The sequence below is a fragment of the Callithrix jacchus genome, chromosome 16 (genome assembly GCF_049354715.1).
Source record: "Callithrix jacchus isolate 240 chromosome 16, calJac240_pri, whole genome shotgun sequence".
Taxonomy (NCBI): Eukaryota; Metazoa; Chordata; class Mammalia; order Primates; family Cebidae; genus Callithrix; species Callithrix jacchus.
The window spans coordinates 759,548-778,783 of record NC_133517.1 but is presented as its reverse complement, the minus strand read 5'-3'; the positions used below and the strand labels follow the sequence as shown (position 1 = coordinate 778,783).

The following is a 19,236-nucleotide window of genomic DNA, read 5'->3' as shown; positions in this document are numbered from 1 at the left end:
TAAGCTACTTTTTCCCGGGCCATTTCTTTTCCAGGGTCCCAGAAAACACGAGGGAGCCCTCGCTCTTCCCCGAGGTTGCTTTTCAAACTCCCGGCGTGTGGCTCTCCTCTCCCTACTCCAAGCCTCCCCCAGACGCGCCTCCGCCGGCTCCCCGCGCTAGCTCTCCCACTCCCTTGCCCTCTCGGCTGGCAAGGGAGGAAATGACGTGATGTTGTTTTTGTGTCAGGTCAGTTTCCAGCTTCAGCGTAGCCCTCCCGGCTCCGGGGAACTACCCGCGCGGCCCCAACGGGTCCCACCCCCCAGGGGACGCCGCGGGCTACTGGGACTCGCGGTGCTGTGAGTCCGGAGAGCTGGGCGGCTGGGTTCCCCCGCCACGCTCTGATCGACTCCTCTCCCGGGATTCCGAAGTCCCTGGAGAAGGGGGCGCGGAGGGCGACTACCGAGGGTCTCAGCAAGATCCGGGGTCCGGGGTTAGTTCCTCCCCTTACCCCCAGTTCGGTTGCCGATTGGGGCCTCCGCGCTCCCGCTGGCTGGGAGGGGGCGAGGGCCGCTTTCCAGGGCGGGAAGACCGGAGGCGGAGGCTGCGCCAGGGTGGGGCGGGGACAGAGCTCCGAGAGGCGCTCCGGGCCGAGAAGATAGGGGGGCTGCCCTCCAGAGGCGGGCAGTCCACCGACGCGAACGAAGCTCCGGGTACCGAGCACTCCCTCCGCGCTCGCCGCCCATCCCCGCTCCCCCCTCCCGCTCCCTCCATTCACAAGGTCCGAGCACGCAGTCCCGCACACTCGAGTCGCGCTCGGCCCCCGCGCGCCGAGGGAAAGCGATGACACGGGGGGCTTCGCGGACGCCCTCCACGCGCGCCTGGCTTCGCATCCACACTCTTGGGACTTGCTAATCTGAGGCTGGAGCAGTGGGGCTGCGGCCGGGGCGGAAGTCTCGCCGCGCGTGGGGCCTCGGGGGTACCCCTCGCCCCCGCCTTGGTGGAGTGCGCCGCCGCCGGAGGGAGGCGAGACGTGGGATTGCCCGGCCGGGTACAGGGAGTGAGGGGGCGGAGAGAAGGCAGAGCAGGGGAGGAAGAGGACGGGAGTGGAGGGCTAGAGCCGAGATCGCGAGCCAAAGGAAGGGGAAAGGCGCGGAGAGCCGTCGCCGACGTAGAGAGGGCAGCCCGGGGCGCGGCGATCGCCCAAGGCACCCGCCGGACGCATGCGCACGGCGGACGGAGGCGAGCCGGCCGGGGCTTCCCCTCCGGCCGGCGGGGTGGACGGTGGGCTCGTGAGTATCCCGGTTCCTCGACTTCTTTTTCTTCCTCTCGGGCTCGCTCTTAGGCTTCGCGCTGGGAAGTGGCCGAGGCTGGGAGGGGCGCGCAGCTCGTCGGGACCTCGGGCAGTCGCCGTGGCTGCGGGGCGGGAACGGGTGCGAGTCGGGGGTTCCTGCCCGCAGCATTAGTGCGAGTTTGGGGGAGTGAGGCTTGCGGGTGCTTCGCGTCGGAAGAGGGGCTTCGCGCCACCAGGACCCATTTGTCCCGGGTCTGCCAGGGCGTCCGCGATCCCATCGTTGCGGCCTCGGGTCGGTGGAGGACGCGGGAGTCTAGACTTCAGACCCTAGAAATGGCACTGACCGTGACCACCCGACGCATGTGTTGGAAAGTCCAGGCGGTGGAAGCGTCGGCGTTCTCACCCGATAGGGAGAGGGCCTGGAAGGGGCTGGGTGCCCGAGGCCGGAGATTTGAACGCCGCTGGGAAGGAAAAGGAAACCCTCCCGGAATCGCAGCGCCTCCTTTTAGGAAAAGTGCAATAAGAGCGGGGCTACCGAGGGGCAGGGTGGAGAAGTGGAAGCCCCACGCGTGGACCCTGGAGGGCCAACAAGGTGTGGGCGTTCACTCGGGGCCTCTGTTCACGCTCTCTAAAACCAAATGAACAGAAGTGCCCTCCACCCTTCGCCTGCGCCAAGGAGGTTAACGTGCGGGCGCCGCGGAGATTTTCCTGGAGCAAACCCGGGCGCTTCATCTTTCGCACTCTCGGAGCTGCCTTGGGAAGTGGCAACAAGTCTGGGCGCCGGGACTGCGGAGACTGGAAAGCGGGGGGCGGGGATTGGAGGTGCGGGATGCCGCGGGGGGCTGAGGTGGGCGTTGGAGGGGAGGGTCTGTGTGCGCTGCTGTCCTCCTGCGTTGGGGGAGCGGACGGGCCAGGGGCCTCTAGGGAAGCGGCGCTCCGCGACAGGGGTGGCTTTCCCGGCTTTGTGCGCCGCGATGCCCCCACCCAGCTCCGGTGGAGGAATGGGTGGGGGAGGAGCCCTGAGAGAAGCTGCTCGCCGAGAGTGGGGTGGGCGTTTTGGGGAGAGGTTTGCTTGCGCTGCGGCCCTCCCGCTGCTAGAGAGGTGGGCGAGAGAGAGTGGGCCCCGGGAGGGTGTCTCTAGGCCCCGTGACCTCCCCGGCTCCCTCCGTGCTTGTGGCGAAGGGGCTTTGGGATAGGCGGCGCGCGGGCACTGAGGTGCATCCTGAGCGTCCCGGACTTGACTGCGTCGAAGGAAAACCCTGGCGACCAACCCCAGCAACAGGGATGCGGCGGTGCAGAGCGCTCGGGGACAGGCGAGGGGGATCCCGGGGAAGCCGCTGCTGCCCACAGGCCACCGGCAATGCACAGGCTGGAGAAGGGAACGGGGTTGACAGGATTTTGTCCCGAAGATGGAGAGCGCTAGAGGGGAAATCTCCTCGATTCCTGTCGGTCTCAGAATTTGGCAAAAGGCTATCGCTCTTTGTCGATCTCCCCACATTCTCCAGTTTCCTGGCCGGTTGGTGTCGCAACCCCAGCCCCGGTGCCCTCAGTGCCGGCAGGACCCTCACCCACTGGCTAGCAGAATCAGGCACCTGCACGCGGGTTCCTCATTGCTCCGGAGTGTGGGGAGCAAGGGGATTCTGCATCAGTCTCCAGCCGCCCTCCTTGGGTTACAGGTGACAGGGCCCTGGCGTGGCTTGGTTTCATTTCACTTCTAGTGGCTCCAGGCCGTGAAATTGACTAAACAAATGTTCAAGTTCACAAAACGGTCTGACTTCCTCCCCAAACTTTACAAGGGCATTTCTAGTGAAATTACCATCTGTAAGTTTTTTGGCACAACCACGGTTTGCAATTTATTATTTTCGTTAAAATATTTTATTGCTCAAAACCTAATTTTCTATTGGGCCTCATCTTGTTTATCTTCTGTTCATTAAGTGACATCTTTCTTATCACATGTTAGTAACGCATATCAGAGCTGCCTAACCGATGAGGGTCTTGAGCTCTGTAACTGCTTTCACATCCCAACCTGACTGCATAACCCTGGACTAGTTTTCCTCTCTGGGAGTGAGTTTCATCATCTGTGAAACGGGGGTGATACCTCTGCTGGACACGGTGGCTCACTCCTGTAGTCTCAGCAGTTTGGGAGGCCAAGGCGGGTGGATCACCTGAGGTCAGGAGTTCGAGACCAGCCTGTCCAACGTGGTGAAAACCCATCTCTACTAATAATACAAAAATTAGCCAGGCGTGGTGGCAGATGCCCGTAATCTCAGGTACTCGGGAGGCTGAGGCAGGAGAATCGCTTGAATCTGGGAGTCAGAGTTTGCAGTGAGCCAAGATTGAGCCACTGCACTCCAACCTGGGCAACAAGAGCAAAATTCTGTCTTAAAAAAAAAAAAAAAAAAAAAAAAAAGACTACCTACCTAATGGGCTAGCTGACAGCATTCAGTAAACTAATAACATAGAGCTCTTATAACTGCTTGGTACATACCAAGGAACAGCTGTTATTACTATTATTATACTGATATAATTGGCTAGACTTCAAACTATAAGATTAGGAACAGAATGCATATTTATGTATACTATAAAGAGTATGCATAATGAAAGAAACACTGTCCATCATCAAAATTTTAAAAACGGCCACTTTTTTTTTATTTTTAGACTGGGTCTCATTTTCTCGCCCAGGCTGGAGTGCAGCGGCACAGCCGAGACCCATTGCAGCCTTCAACTTCCAGATTCAAGGGATCCTCCCACTTCAGCCTCAGGAGTAGCTGAGACCTAAGGTGCCTGCAACTGCACCTGGCAACATTTTTCTTTTCTTTTCTTTTCTTTTCTGAGACGGAGTTTCCCTCTTGTTACCCAGGCTGGAGTGTAATGGCGCGATCTCGGCTCACGGCAACCTCCACCTCCTGGGTTCAGGCAATTCTCCTCCCTCAGCCTCCTGAGTAGCTGGGATTACAGGCACGCGCCACCGTGCCCAGCTAATTTTTTGTATTTTTAGTAGAGATGGGGTTTCACCATGTTGACCAGGATGGCCTCGATCTCTCGACCTTGTGATCCACTCGCCTAGGCCTCCCAAAGTGCTGGGATTACAGGCGTGAGCCACCGCGCCCGGCCCACTGTTTTCATTTTCTTTTTTTTTTTTTTAAGACGGAATTTCGCTCTTCTTACCCAGGTTGGAGTGCAATGGAGGATCTCGGCTCACCGCAACCTTCCCCTCCTGGGTTCAGGCAATTCTCCTGCCTCAGCTTCCTGAGTAGCTGGGATTACAGGCACATGCCACCATGCCCGGCTAATTTTTTGTATTTTTAGTAGAGACGGGGTTTCACCATGTTGACCAGGATGGTCTCGATCTCTTGACCTCGTGATCCACCCACCTCGGCCTCCCAAAGTGCTGGGATTAGAAACTTGAGCCACCGCGCCCGGCCTTTTTTCATTTTTTATAGAGACAAGATCTCGCTGTATTGTCAGGGCTGGTGAACAGCCTGCTTACAAGAATCTGAAAATGTACCTTAGGAGCTTGAAGTGCTAACTTGTCGGAGACTGTAAACGTTTTAGCTGAAACACCCCTTATATAAATACTGAATGATGAAAATCAGGTTTCTTATTCCACCTCCTTCATTTTACAGATGAGGAAACATTGAGAGAGGTTAAGGGTCTGGGCCGGAGGTCTCCCGCTAATTACGGGCCGAAAGAGAATGAGGACTTCTGACTCATTCCCCGGGGCTCTTACACACCACACTGCTAATTTCCTGTTTACTACAGATGAGCGAACTGTAACAGACAGGAAGTTTACATAGGGAAAAAGTGTACAAGCCCGTGCTAACTATAGCGCCAAGAAAGACCAGGCAGTCGTGTCGTGGCTACTGCTGTCCCACAGCTCTATCTTGGTCCCTCACGTTGTAAGACATGACCACATGACTCCCCTCAGGTAAGGTCACAGATGAAGCTACTGTCAGAGCCAGTATTAGCATTTTAGGCCCCACTTGGGTATACATTTGATTGCATATTCTATTAATCTCTTGTAACAGCTTTAGAAATCGTTTTTGAGCTATTTTTGAATTCTTAAAATATCCTTCCTGATGGCTTTGAAGGTCTTTCCTATAAGAAAGCCTTTTAGAAAGGCCTTCAAATTACACAGAAGGAGATTTTATGGACTAGTGAGAGTAAAAGAGAAAAAAAGCCTTTTTATGTTAATGCAGCCGCCTGTAACTGGTTTCGTTCCAGGCACTTGAGTATCAATTGCTGAAATCCTACTGTTCTCTTTCTGCATGTGACTGTCTAGCGACATTCACCTTCCACGGACAGAGGCAGGTGGTGGCTTAAAGGTCCAGCCCTCGGCCGAGCACGGCGGCTCACGCCTCTAATCCCAGCACTTTGGGAGGCCGAGGTGGGCGGATCACGAGGTCAAGAGATGGAGACCATCCTGGCCAACATGGTGAAACCCCGTCTCTACTAAAAATACAAAAATTAGCCGGGTGTGGTGGCACACACCTGTGGTCGCAGCTACTCGGGAGGCTGAGGAGGAAGAATCACTTGAACCCAGGAGGCGGAGGTTGCAGTGAGCCGAGATCGCGCCATTGCACTCCAGCCTGGCAACAGAGCAAGACTCAGTATCAAAAAAAAAAAAAAAAAGGTCCAGCCCTCACATGAACAGTTTAAGAATTATATGGCAGAGCCTTTCTAGTGAACATCTGGTCGTTCAAAGTTATTTATAGGGATTGTGTGTCTTCCAGGGAAGGTACTTCTAGGAATTATGCCTGCATCCTTGAAAAAGGAAACTGTGGTTTTCTCCAGTGTGTGAACTGGATACTGAGTATCTTGCTCTTTTTTTTTTTTTTTTTTTTTTTTGACCCCTATGAAACCTCTTGCATGAATGCCCTACTCCTGATTTTGCATCTTGGGATGCTTTCTACGTGTTCTTAAACAGAAGGACAGGGTGTTAAGAAGGGAGTGACTTTCTAGCATGCTCCCAAGCCAGTTTGGCAGAATTTAGTTTTGAAATCACATGTGTCAAGTCAATCCCAATATGATTATAATGTGAATCACTGTCCAGTTGGGAATATTTCAGATCGGTTTTCAGTGCACCACCAGATGACTCACAATGTGAGCTTCTATTCAAACGAGTACAGTGTCAGTCAGCAACTAATAGGGTTGACTCTGAGTCAGAGCTTAGCATTTAGTACAATAAGGGTGAGTCACTGACTACCCGGCACAATCTGAGATGGTCCCTGAACCTTACCTTGCTCGGCTAGCTCAAGAGTTAAGGCGACGCTGCATGGAGTGAGTCAGTTCATAGTAGAATTGAATGGGCTCTTGGAGAGGCCATTCACAATCAAGTTTTATGTGGCTGAGTGCTCCAGGTAATATGATATGATTATGAATTCATGGAGTAGATTACCTTGATTCTAATCCAGCTGATTACAGTCTAGCTAATTGCATGGGGAATCACTTGTGAAATATGAGTAATATGCTCTGTTTCCCAGTAGTGATATTTTACATGTTATTTCAATAGTTATTAAAGCCAGTTAACCTTTCTGATTTGGGAATGCTCAATTTCTCGGTACACGTTCATTTTACTCTAAAGCGTAACATCCTTTTCATATGAGAATTTGGGTTTGAGGCAAAGGCGTCTCATGCAGAGTTACCTGCTAGTTTGGCTTCCCGAGGTGCTGGGTTGTACACTGTGCCCTCCATTTAACGGTGAGGTAGTGGAGAACGCCCTTCTACCTGGTTTGTCTGCATTTGTGCCCCTCTGAAGCTGACTGAATTGTGTTTGCTCAAGGCTAGAGCACAAGTTTGTACTCCTGCTCTAAGGCTAAAAATGCCAGGCACTTTAACCCTTTTAAGGCTGACTGGCTAGAATCGTGCAATTATGCAGCCTGCCCCTTACCTCGCCCTTATAATGGACTTTTATGTCTCAGGGTGGGGTGACAGTGAGATTTAAAGGACTTGTATACACAATTTCTTATCTCCTGGTTTGTTGGAGCAATAGTCAGACAACATTAGCCACAATAATGTCTATCAAAGTGGCTGTCCGTAAAAACTCCAGTACCACATTCATCTGAAGGGCACTCATGACAAAGGCCACTGGTTCTACCATTCTCATCCATCTTACAGTATTTCAGGACACCAGCTCCACTGTCTTTCTCTCATGCTTATTCTTCCTGGGAGTCATATAAGATTCCTTCCTATTTTTAGAACTACCATGAAGTCTCAACACAAGATAAAAAGAGTATATTCCTTTTGAATGTTGTAGTCAGAGAAGGTACATCCATCTTCCAGCTGCTTGTCCTGGCTGATCCGGAGGAATTCCCTCCTTCACATTCCCTGTTGTATCAGAGGGTTCAACGTCCAGGGTGATGATCTTCCCTGTAAGAGTTTTTGCCAAAATCTGCAACTTGGAGGAGGCTCCACTTGAGGGTGAGGGAAATGAAGAGAGATGGGTTAGACTGTGGACACAGGAGAGTTGCCACAGGAGACGGTGCCAGGCAAAGAGCAGCTCAAGAGCACACGCCCATCAATTTCTTAATTTGTAGCAAAGTCATGTTGATAATTAGTGGCAGGAAGTCATTATCTTTAGAACCCAGATTAGACGACTGTTAAAAAGTGTATGTGGCTCATGCCTGTAATTCCCACACTTTAGGAGACCAAGGTGGGTGGATCACTTGAGCCCAGGAATTTCAGACCAGCCTGGAAAACATAGTGAAACCCTGTCTCTACCAAAAAATGCAAAAAATCAGCTGGGTGTGGTGGTACAGCAGGTCATCCTAACTTGGGAGGCTGAGGCTGGAGGATTACCTGAGCCTGGGGACATCGAGGTGGCAGTGAACCATGATCTTGCCTCTGCACTCCAGCCTGGGCCACAGAGTGAGACCCTGACTTAAAAAAAAAGAAAAGGCTGGGCGCAGTGGCTCACACCTGTAATCCCGGCACTTTGGGAGGCTGAGGTGGGTGGATCAGGAGGTCAAGCGATCGAGACCATCCTGGCCAACATGGTGAAACCCCATCTCTACTAAAAATACAAAAAAATTAGCTGGGCATGGTGGCGCGTGCCTGTAGTCCCAGCTACTCAGGAGGCTGAGGCAGGAGAATTGCTTGAACCTGGGAAGTGAAGGTTGCGGTGAGCCGAGGTCGCGCCACTGCACTCCAGCCTGGCGCCTGGTGATGGAATGGGACTCTGTCTCAAAAAAAAAAAAAAATCAACAGAGAAAAGTATTTCTCTATTGATAGAGAAAAAACACTTTTCTCTCTTTTGATGATTCCAAAAGAATCTTAGATGTATGGGGTCTTCCATGTAAATTTATTGGTTTTTACAAATGTTTATTTCTAGTGAATACCCAGATATTGTTTATGCATCTCTTGCCATAAAGAAAGGTATAGATATTTATTTGCATTTAAGGGGGACTTCACATAAAAGGTTTAATTCTTTCTGATTTAGGTTGTTAGGACTTTTTAATAAATTAGAGTATTTCTAAAACTGAAACAAAGTTTCTATATCTATGTGTTTGTTAGATTTCAGTGAGGAGCTATTTGGTATTTTTGTGAGGTTTATGACAGCTTTTAACTTTGTTTACTTGAGTTATAACTTACAGTAAAGTTTACACATCTTAAGAGTACAGTTTAATAAACTTTATGTAAGTGTACCCCCAGAGAACGACCATTTACATCAGGGTTTCTCACCTGAGCACTGTGGAGATTTGGGGATAAATAACTCCTAATTGAGGGGCCGCCCATTGCACTGTAGGATGCTTAACAGCAACCCTGATCTCCACCCACTGGGTGGTCCAGTAGCCCCCCTCCCTGGAGGCGATGACCAAAAACGTGTCTAGACATTGCCAGGTGTCTCCTTGGGGACAAAATCACTCACCACAGCTCCAGATCAATATATAGGATATTCTGAGGTCCCCTGGGCCCCTCAGAGAGCCCATTTCACTTCCTTCTTTCAGTACTCCCACAGGTAACCACTTTCATAACTTCTTTCACCGTACATATGCCAATTGTGCCTGCTTTTGAACTTCGTCAAGCATCATACAGCATATAATCCTTGCGTCTGGTTCTTTAGCTCTGCGTCATGTTTTTGAGATTCATTTGTTGTTGTATGTATTGTTTCTAATGCTCTGCAGCATCCCTTTGTGTGAATACACGGCAGGGTATTTGTCCACTCCACTACTGAAGACATTATAGTTGTTGCCAGTGTGAAGCTATTATGAATAATGCTAATATGAACATTCTCACATGTCTTTTGATGCACTTATTTCCTTTGAATATATGCCCGGGATAATTGTTGGGTGAGAAGTCCAGTATATATTTAACTTTAGTAGATACTGCCAGACTGTTTCATTAGTCCAAATCATTTTCTATCCATCCCTACCAGCTTCACATCCTCACCAGTACTTAGTATTGTTTACCCATTTAACTTTAGTCATCCTGCTGGCTGTATAGCGGTATCTCATTGTGGTTTGAATTTGTATTTCCCTGGTTACCAGTGATGTTAAGCATCTTCTTACATGTTTTTGGGTCAAGTCATTTGTATATTTTCTATTTAAAATGCCTCTGCAAGCCTTTGGCCCATTTTTCTTTTTCTTTTTCTTTCTCCCTCTTTTTTTTTCTCTTTTCTGAGACAGGGTCTCACTCTGTTGCCCAGGCTGGAATGCAGTGGCACAATTAGCTGTGACACTGAGGCTACAGGTGTGCACCACTACACTGAGCTAATTTTTTTATTTTGGATGGGGGAGAGGGAAGAGACAGGGTTTTGCTATGTTGCCCAGGCTGGTCTTCAATTTCTGTTTGGACCATTTTTCTATTGTGACATTGATCTGTTATTATTGTTATTATTGACCTGTGGGAGTTCTTTACATATTCTGGATACAGGCCATCTGTCAAAATTTGTGTGTGTGTGTGTGTGTGTGTGCGCATGTGCAGATGCACACTGCAAATCTCTTCTTTCAGTCTGGCCTACCTGAATACTCTCATTCCATTCTCTTTTGACTTTCATAGTTTCTGTTGAAAGGTGACACTTCTTTGAAGGTGGCGTATCTTTATCCTCTGGCTCTTTAAAGTTTTTCTCTTTGTTTCTAACTTGCCACAGTGAATATAATGTGCCTATATGTGGTTTTCCTTTTATTTATTCTGCTTTGGGTTAACTGAGCTTCTTGTATCTGTGGATTGATGTCTTTCATCAAGTTTGGAAAATTTTCACTCACTATCTCTTCAAATATGGCTTTGTCTGGTTTTCTGGGACTCAAATCATACATATGTTACACTTTTTCCTTTATATCTCTTGTTGTCTGATCTGTTTTGTTCATTTCTCATCTCTCTCTGCTTCAATTTGAATATTTTCTGTTCACTGGTGTTTTAGATAATTAAGCTGTCTTCCTCCGTGCCTAAGTCTTCTGTCAGTCCACATAGTGAGCTGTTCGTTTCAGAACTTCCTTTCTTCTAAATGTAGTATGCCAACTTGATTCATTTTAATACATTTAAATTATCTGATGAAATTTCCTATCATGTCATCAATTTAGTCTAATTCTTGTCTACTAAATCCAATGAGATCATCTGTGTGCCTATGTCTATTTTTTATTCATCGCATTTTAATCTCTCTTCACATATCTAGTAATTTTTATTATATGTAGATATTGTATATAAAGAAACAGTGTAGGTTCCAGTAATTTCTTCCACCAGCAAGGATAGAACCTCCCTTGGAGGGATTTCCTGTCTAAGGATGAAGGACTGAAGGGCTGATCACTTCAGACAAGCAGGTATTAGAATGGGGTCAGGTCTGGTTACAGTTTTTTGGGTTTTTTGTTTTGACATGGAAACCCCCTCTGTCATCCCCAGAATGGAGTACAATGGCACCATTATAGCCTAGAACTTGTGGGCTCAAGCAGTCTCCCCACTTCAGCCTCCTGAGTGACTGGGATTATAGGCACATGCCAATTCACCTGGCCATTAAACAAAAATGTTTTTTGTAGAGATGGGCCTCACTATGTTACCCAGGCTAGTGACTGCAGTTTTGTGTGTGTGTGTGTGTGTGTGTGTGTTTTGTGACAGAATTTTATTCTTGTCACCCAGGCTGGAGTGCAATGTCACATTCTCGACTCACTGCAACCTTCACCTCCCAGGTTCAACTGATTCTCCTGCCTCAGCCTCCTGAGTAGCTGGGATTACCAGCACCCACTGGCACCCACAACCACACCTGGCTAATTTTTGTATTTTTAGTAGAGATGGGGTTTCACCATGTTGGTCAGGCTGGTCTCAAACTCCTGACCTCTGGTGGTCCGCCTGCCTCGGCCTCCCAAAGTGCTGGAATTACAGGCGTGAGCCACCATGCCCAGCCGTGATTACAGTTGTAGTAAGATTTAGCTTATCCCCAGTTCCTTCTTTTTCCTTGAGAATTTTCTCCTGGATTCTGGTGAGAGCCTGGTGGACTTCCATCTCCTAGGTCTCAAAAGAATGGAAGACTCAGTCTTCCATTAGGTTTGCTCTTTGCCTCCACCTTCCCCATGTGGCCTCCACATTTGGTAAATGTCTTTAAGGAGCCAGCCACGTATTCAAGGAAGGCCTCGTTACTGAAGGGGACTTGTTCTCCCACATGAGAAAAGAGTCCCTTTATATCATCAGCTTGTGCTAATGGTCAGCAAAACTCCTCAGAAAGAAAAACAGCTGGTGACTGCTCAGCTTGGAAGTGCTCTCTTACTGAGAAATTTTAGTTAATGTAATCTTTTTGCTTTCACAGTTCTCTGATGACTTTAAAAATGTAATTTCACTTATTTATCTGGGGTTTTTAAGTTGTTGCATAAGAATAGTGATTTGGACCAGGTGCGGTGGCTCATGTCTGTAATCCCAGCACTTTGGGAGGCCAAGGCTGGTGGATCACTTGAGGTCAAGATTTCAAGCCCAGCCTGGCCAACATAGCAAAACCCCATCTCTACTAAAAATACACAAAATTAGCTGGGCATGGTGGCGTGTGCCTGTATTCCCAGCTACTAAAGAGGCTGAGGCAGGAGAATCACTTGAACCCGGGAGGCGGAGATTGCAGTAAGCTGAGATCACGCCACTGCACTCCAGCCTGGGTGACAGAGCAGGACTCTGTCTCAAAAAATAAAATAAAATAGTAATTTTCCCTGACCTATTGACATATTTCTTGAATTAAGTTTCTGTGGATTACATTGTTATCTTTCCTTTATATCATTTGTTTCCAATGCAATTCAGAAAGTGTGTATTTTTAAATTTGCCATTTTTGTGTGTAAAATGTAATACATGCTTTGTAAGTTTGGAAACATTGGAAAGGAAATAAGTATGTTATCATTTTTGCAACTCTTTATGCTTCAAATTGCAGTTGTGTAATATAGAAAGCATGAGCATCGGAATGAAAGAGAACTGGGTTCAAACTTTGACTTTGATCACTGGTTTTGTGAGCCTCTGAATCTGAATGTGTATAGCAGTGACAAGAATACTTGTTTTAAAGTAATATGTGTATGGCAGGGCTATTCTCTTGCGCAGCTGTGGTGTTCAAAAGAGTATCAGTAAGTGGTACCTCTTACCAATATTCCTCTAATAATTATTATTTTAAGCCTCCAACCATGGATAATTTGATTTTAAACATTTATATTTTGATATATTTCTATCTGGCGCAGTTTCTAAAATTTTCACCATTTGAACAATGTTTTTTATTTTTTTACTTTTACTTTAAATTATTATTATTATTATTATTTTTAAAGATGGGGTTTCACCATATTGGTCAGGCTGGTCTTGAACCGCTGACCTCAGGTGATCCTCCTGCCTTAGCCTCCAAAGTGCCTAGATTACAGGCATGAGCCACCATGCCCGGCTGGACAATGTTCTTAAAAATTTTTAATATAAAAGGCCTGTACCATGACTTAATATCCAGGAAAATATTACTAATTAGTTTATTTATTAATTCATATTTAGCCTAATCTTTGTCACTTATAGACACCCCAGAAATTACCTCCTGAAACTGAAGAATTTAGAAAAAATTTGGTTGCAGAAAGAATTGCATTCAAAATAGTCACTCAGTAAAATCCACATTTAACTACTTCGTGTTATATCTAGTAGGGCTTATTGTAAGATATTGGCAATAAGAAAACAATATTTTAAAAATTAAGAAAAGGCTAACAGTATTTTCTGGAAAGAACAGCTGGTTGACCTTTGCAGAGGAGAGTCTCTGTGGGGACTATAATTTTAGCATTATCTCCATGAATGAGTTCCATATAATTAATTTTCATATTAAATTTCCTGTTGCCAAGTTGCTCTTTTATCTTGACTGTGGCATTTGAAAAAAGAATACTAATATATGGAAACAGTTAGATTCTACCCTAAACCGGAGATGAAAATAGTAAACCTGGAGGCAGAGTAGCAGGACTCTCCTGACCTAGGACAGGAGGACAGCGCTGGATGTGTGTGTCCCCAAGGCCTTGGACTTACCTCAGTCTCACCTGTCATCTCACTCTTACTATCTCAGCCTTTATTTCCCTACCGTGATGACAGCCGGCTTCGCTGCTCTGACATCCGTATTCCGAGAACGACTGCTCTCGTTACCGTGGGATCTAGTTATACAACAGCCTGCAATTTATCTAATTCTCACTAGAGCTAAGTTTTCTGCCAAACATACAAGTCGCCTCCAGCCCCTTCAGTGACTGGTTAGGCCATGCTGTTCTTTTGGCAAAGTAAAATTCTTATTAACAAAAACACCAGAGCATCATAACCAGACCCCGTGGAATAAATTTGGCTTAAAGGATGAAGGATTACTAAAAAGCATCACAAGAATAAAAGTCTGCAAAATCTAGTACAGGTGAACACTCACCCAAGCACGAGCATGTTTAACAAACATCATAAACCAAATAGGCTTCGTTTCTTTCTTTTATCTTCTAGTGATCTGTATTCAAAATCATGAGGGCATGAAAATTATTAATACTGATTTAGATAGAGAAAACATTTGCTAAAATCTATCAAATCTGTTCTGATAATTAGGAGGCTACCTATAGCTTATATTTCCTTCCTTCCTTCCCTCCTTCCTTCCTTCCCTCCTTCCTTCCTTCCTTCCTTCCTCCCTCCCTCCCTCCCTTCCTCCCTCCCTCCCTTCCTTCCCTTCCTTTCCTTCTTTCTCTCTTTCTCTCTCTCTTTCTTTCTTTCCTCTCTTTCTCTTTCTTTCTTTCTCCCTCTGTCTCTTTCTTTTTCTCTCTCTCTCTCTCTCTTTCTTTTTTTTCTTTCTTTCGACAGAATCTCACTCTGTTGCCAGGCTGGAGTGCAGTGGCACGATCCTGACTCACTGCAACCTCCACCTCCCGAGTTTAAGCAATTCTCCTGTCTCAAATTCCCAAGTAGCTGAAACTACAGGTGCGAGGCACCACACTCAGCTAATTTTTGTATTTTTTAGTAGAGACAGGATTTCACCATGTTGGCCAGGATGGTCTTGATCTCTTGACCTTGTGATCTGCCCACTTCGGCCTCCCAAAGTGCTGGGATTACAGCTGTGAGCCACCGTGCCCGGCCCATATAGCTTATATTTTCTTAATTGAAATGGATCCTATATAAGCCTTTTACCCAATACGTTAGCACCGGGGTCTTCGTCCTAGGTCTCTGTACCCAACTGCCTTATGTTGTCTCACTGAAAGGTTATAAATTGCTATGATTCCCGGCAAAGAGTCTGAAGTACATACCCACTGAACATTTCAAGTCTGAAATTTCTTCAATTTTAGATCTGTTTGTTCAGCGTATCCACTATTTAACACTTAAGGCCTAGGGGGAGGGAGATCTAAAATTCAGTAGATATTTTGGTGCAAACTGTAGAAAACTAAAACCTCGAGGAGCAAAGATTCCCCCCAACACATCCTAGGAAGTGCAGACAAAAACATTCTGTCAGCTGAGCCCAGAGAACTGTCTTGGGAATGCTAAGGCCGTGTGGGACAAAGTAATGAGCTGGAGTTTCTATTAGCCCATTTGAATCACCAGCAGGTCTTCTGGGAAAAGGACTCCAGAGACCTTCACTGATGGGCCTACACACATAATCCAAATCCACCGAATTGTGGCCACACACAGCTGTGGTGTGAGGGGCACAGTTCTGTGGGGTGACAGATGCGTCAGTACCTGGAGACAGGTGATCTAGATTCATATCTCTTTGGGGCTGAGATGTCAGGCACATGAGGACAGCCTCCTTGAGGCTGAGTTTTTCCCCCATTGATAAATGGATCTCAAAAAATCTCCACAAAATCATTGCAAATATTAAATGTAAGATGTGATACATTTGCTCTTGGAAACACAGGGGGCCACCATGCACTGTTTAGGCTCTGATCCAGCTTGGATTTATTCCAGTGTCAGGATTTGCCATTGAAGCTCACAGGAGGGGATTGACTGGATCTAGATTCTATTTTCAAACAGTTAGTAAATATTTTAGGCTCTGTGGACCATGTGCTTTTTATTGCAACTACTCAACTCTGCTACTGTAGCAGAAAGCTGTAGGGGAGAGGGAAGGTAGTCGGTATGGGACTGACTGCAGCCATCCAGACGAGAGCGTAGGAGAAGCAGCCGGGATGCAGAGCAGGCTGGTGTGAGTCCTGCAGACGCAGTGAGCTTGCTAATGAGTAACACGCAGAGGACTAGGACATGCGAGGAACCAAGGTGACTCCTTGTGAGTGGATGGTGGCACCATGTGTGGCCACGGAGAAGACAGGAGGAGAAACAGAGGGGCTGGGGGGGAGATGCAGGATTCCATGTTATACCCTAGAGATGTCCACGAGAGTTCCAGCTGTGGTGCTAGGCAGCTGGTTGGATCTGTGTGTCTGGCAGCCAGGGACTGCCTGGGCAGAGGCGGAAGTGTGGATTCCTTAGGCTCTGATGTGCAGCCTGCCGTACTGTGGTAGGCTAAGTGATCATGGGGTTATGGTGGGAATCTCTTGAGCATAATCCGCAGGATGTTACTACTATAGAATCTATACTTCCTTTTCTCAATTATCCATAAACAGTCTATGAAGAGTTTCTGTTTATGACAGGAGTCAGCAAACAAGGCACAGGGCTACCTCCAGCCCTCTGCCTGCTTTTGTATGCTCTGAACACTAAAAATTGTTTTTCTTTTGTCCTTCCTTCCTTCCTTCCCTCCTTCCCTCCTTCCTTCCCTCCTTCCCTCCTTCCCTCCTTCCCTCCTTCCCTCCTTCCCTCCTTCCCTCCTTCCCTCCTTCCCTCCTTCCCTCCTTCCCTCCTTCCCTCCTTCCCTCCTTCCCTCCTTCCCTCCTTCCTTCCTTCCTTCCTTCCTTCCTTCCTTCCTTCCTTCCTTTCTTCATTTCTGTCTCTCTCTCTTTCTTTCTTTTCTTTTCTTTCTTTCTCTCTTCCCTCTTTCTCTCTCTCTTTCTTTCATTTTATTTTGGGACGGAGTCTTGTTCTGTCTCCCAGGCTGGAGTCCATTGGCAGGATCTTGGCTTACTGGGTTCAAACAATTCTTTTGCCTCGGCCTCCTGAGTAGCTGGGACTACAGGTGCCGGCCACCATGCCCAGTTAATTTTTTTGTATTTTTGGTAGAGATGGGGTTTTGCATGTTGGCCAGGGTGGTCTCGAACTCCTGACCTCAGGTGATTCACCTGCCTCAGTCTCCCAAAGTGCTGGGATTACAGGTGTAAGCCACCACACCCAGCAGAAACTTAATATCTTAAGCCAAATGTGACAGCATCTATATGATATTTCTATTTAGAAATTTTCAAGTGAGTAGAGAATGGTCTTGTAATGAGTTAATGCGAATGACATCAAACCATCGTTTGTTTGTTTGTTTGTGACAGAGTCACTCTCTTGCTGGATGGAGGGCACTGATACAATCTCAGCTCACTGCAACCTCCTCCTCCAAGTGATTTTTCTGCCCCAGCCTCCTCAGTAGCTGGCATTACAGGTGCCAGCCACTACACCCAGCTAATTTTTGTATTTTTAATAAAGATGGGGTTTCACCACGTTGGTCAGAGTTGTCTCCAACCCTGAGCACAAATGGTCTGCCTGCCTCGGCCTCCCAAAGTGCTGGGATTACAGGTGTGAGCCACCATGCCTAGCCAAGAATGGTTTTTACATTTTTTAATTGTTAGGAGAAAAAGTCAAAAGAATAAGGCCAGGCACGGCGGCTCATCCCTGTAATCCCAGCACTATGGGAGGCCGAAGTGCAAGAATCTCTTGAGACTAGGAGTTTGAAACCAGCCTGGGCCACAAAGCAAGACCCTGCCTCTGCAAAAAAGTAAAAAATTAGCCAAGTATGGTTGCATGAGCCTTAGTCCCAGCTGCTCAAGAGGCTGATGAGGGAGGATCGCTTGAGCCAGGAGGTTGAGGCTGCAGTGAGCTGTGGATTGCACCACTACACTTCAGCCTGTGCAACAGAATGAGACACTATCTCAAAAAAAATAAATAAATAAAAGAGAAAAAGAATATTTTGTGACACATAAAAATTTATAGAATTCAGATTTCAGCATTCATAAAGATTGATTGTAGCACAGCCCTGCTAATTTGTTTGATGTTTAAAGCTGCCTTTGTGCTCTAGAGGCAGAGCTGAGTAGTTACAGACAGACCAAAGCGTGCTGTGTACATGCTCTGGTCCCTGCCTGGAAACGTTCGTCTCCATCTGGACTATAGCATAAAAGTAGATGTGGGGTATTACTAGGTTTTTGTAAGAAACAATCTGTATGAAAGTAAATATGAAGTTCAAGCAACAACAATTTTCTTTCTTTTCTTTCTTTCTTTCTTTTTTTTGAGACAGAGTTTCGCTCTTGTTACCCAGGCTGGAGTGCAATGGCGCGATCTCGGCTCATGGCAACCTCTGCCTCCTGGGTTCAGGCAATTCTCCTGCCTCAGCCTCCTGAGTAGCTGGGATTACAGGCACGTGCCACCATGCCCAGCTAATTTTTTGTATTTTTAGTAGAGATGGGGTTTCGCCATGTTGACCAGGATGGTCTCGATCTCTTGACCTCGTGGTCCACCTGCCTCGGCCTCCCAAAGTGCTGGGATTACAGTCATGAACCACCACGCCCGGCCCAACAATTTTATTTTTTACAGAAATAGTCCACTCTTTAATAAAAGTCATAAGACAGACCAAAAATCCAATTAAAGGCAATATCCTATAGGAAATAAAATCAAAGGACCCAACTTTAAGATTCTTTTGGGTATCCACTATTTCAACATTCAGGATTTCATATTAACAGGAAAACTTAGTAGCAATTAAGAAGCCCAAAAGGCCTAATGAAGAAGGATCACTGGGAAATAATATGCACAAAGGTTTTGTGGCTGAGAGCTCGGATGGCTTTCAGAGATTTCAAATTACTTACAGCTTGAAATCTTTAAATAGAATAGGATCTTGCTCTTTCATATCATTATCATAGGAGAATCATCCCAGCATAAAATATTTTAATAATGGACACAAGACAAAGTGTGAAGAGCCAATGCTACCATCCACGGGGGACCGTAGGGAATTTTCTATGGGCATAAATGGAATTTGTGAAAAAAGAAATGTAGAAAGAAAATTTGCCCAGACATTCTTATAAGAAGTAGAGAAAGCTAGTTACTTATAAACATGTCTTTTGTACATTTTTATCCTGAATCTGCATGTACATTAACACATTTCATAACCCATCTGCTGTAACTGATGGAGAGGAAGATCTTCAGCAAATATTCAGCCCTAATGTCTGTCAAGATTTGTGCTCAGCACAAGGAGAATGGGTTAGGGCTGCCCTGGCAGACTGGAGCCAACTGCAGGTGGATTCCTGGAGCACTGGTTAAGGGCCTGTTTTCACTTGTGGTCACACTAGGATGCCCTGTCCATAAGAGTTTCCTCGGTTCCAGCTAATAATTTAGGGGCAGTGGTAGGGAGTATCAACAGAGATGTTATTCATTAAAGACAGTTCAAATAAAAATGAATGTTATTCTAAGGAAGCTAATCTTTTAATTAGCATACTTTATAATATCCAGAGAATAACCACAATGCATTTAT

The 19,236-nt window shown here is 46.8% G+C and overlaps 1 protein-coding gene across 8 annotated transcripts in view; it reads left to right on the top strand.

Annotated features, from left to right (window-relative positions):
* The window catches only part of RGS20 (regulator of G protein signaling 20), a 99,127-nt gene that overhangs the window by 31,256 nt on the left and 48,635 nt on the right, over positions 1–19,236 (top strand). For 3 of the 8 annotated variants that reach the window (XM_035277642.3, XM_003734938.6, XM_035277636.3), the window contains exon 1: positions 1,059–1,269. The exons of 2 other annotated variants lie outside the window; for them this stretch is intronic. Coding sequence is in view for 3 of the 6 variants with exons in the window: in XM_003734938.6 (XP_003734986.1) it covers positions 1,201–1,269 (69 nt within the window). In the remaining 3 variants the exon portion in view is untranslated. Of the gene's footprint in view, positions 1–25; positions 471–653; positions 691–1,058; positions 1,270–19,236 lie in introns of those variants that run through there. 3 more of the 8 variants (XM_035277637.3, XM_035277638.3, XM_035277639.3) reach the window with 3 other exon arrangements.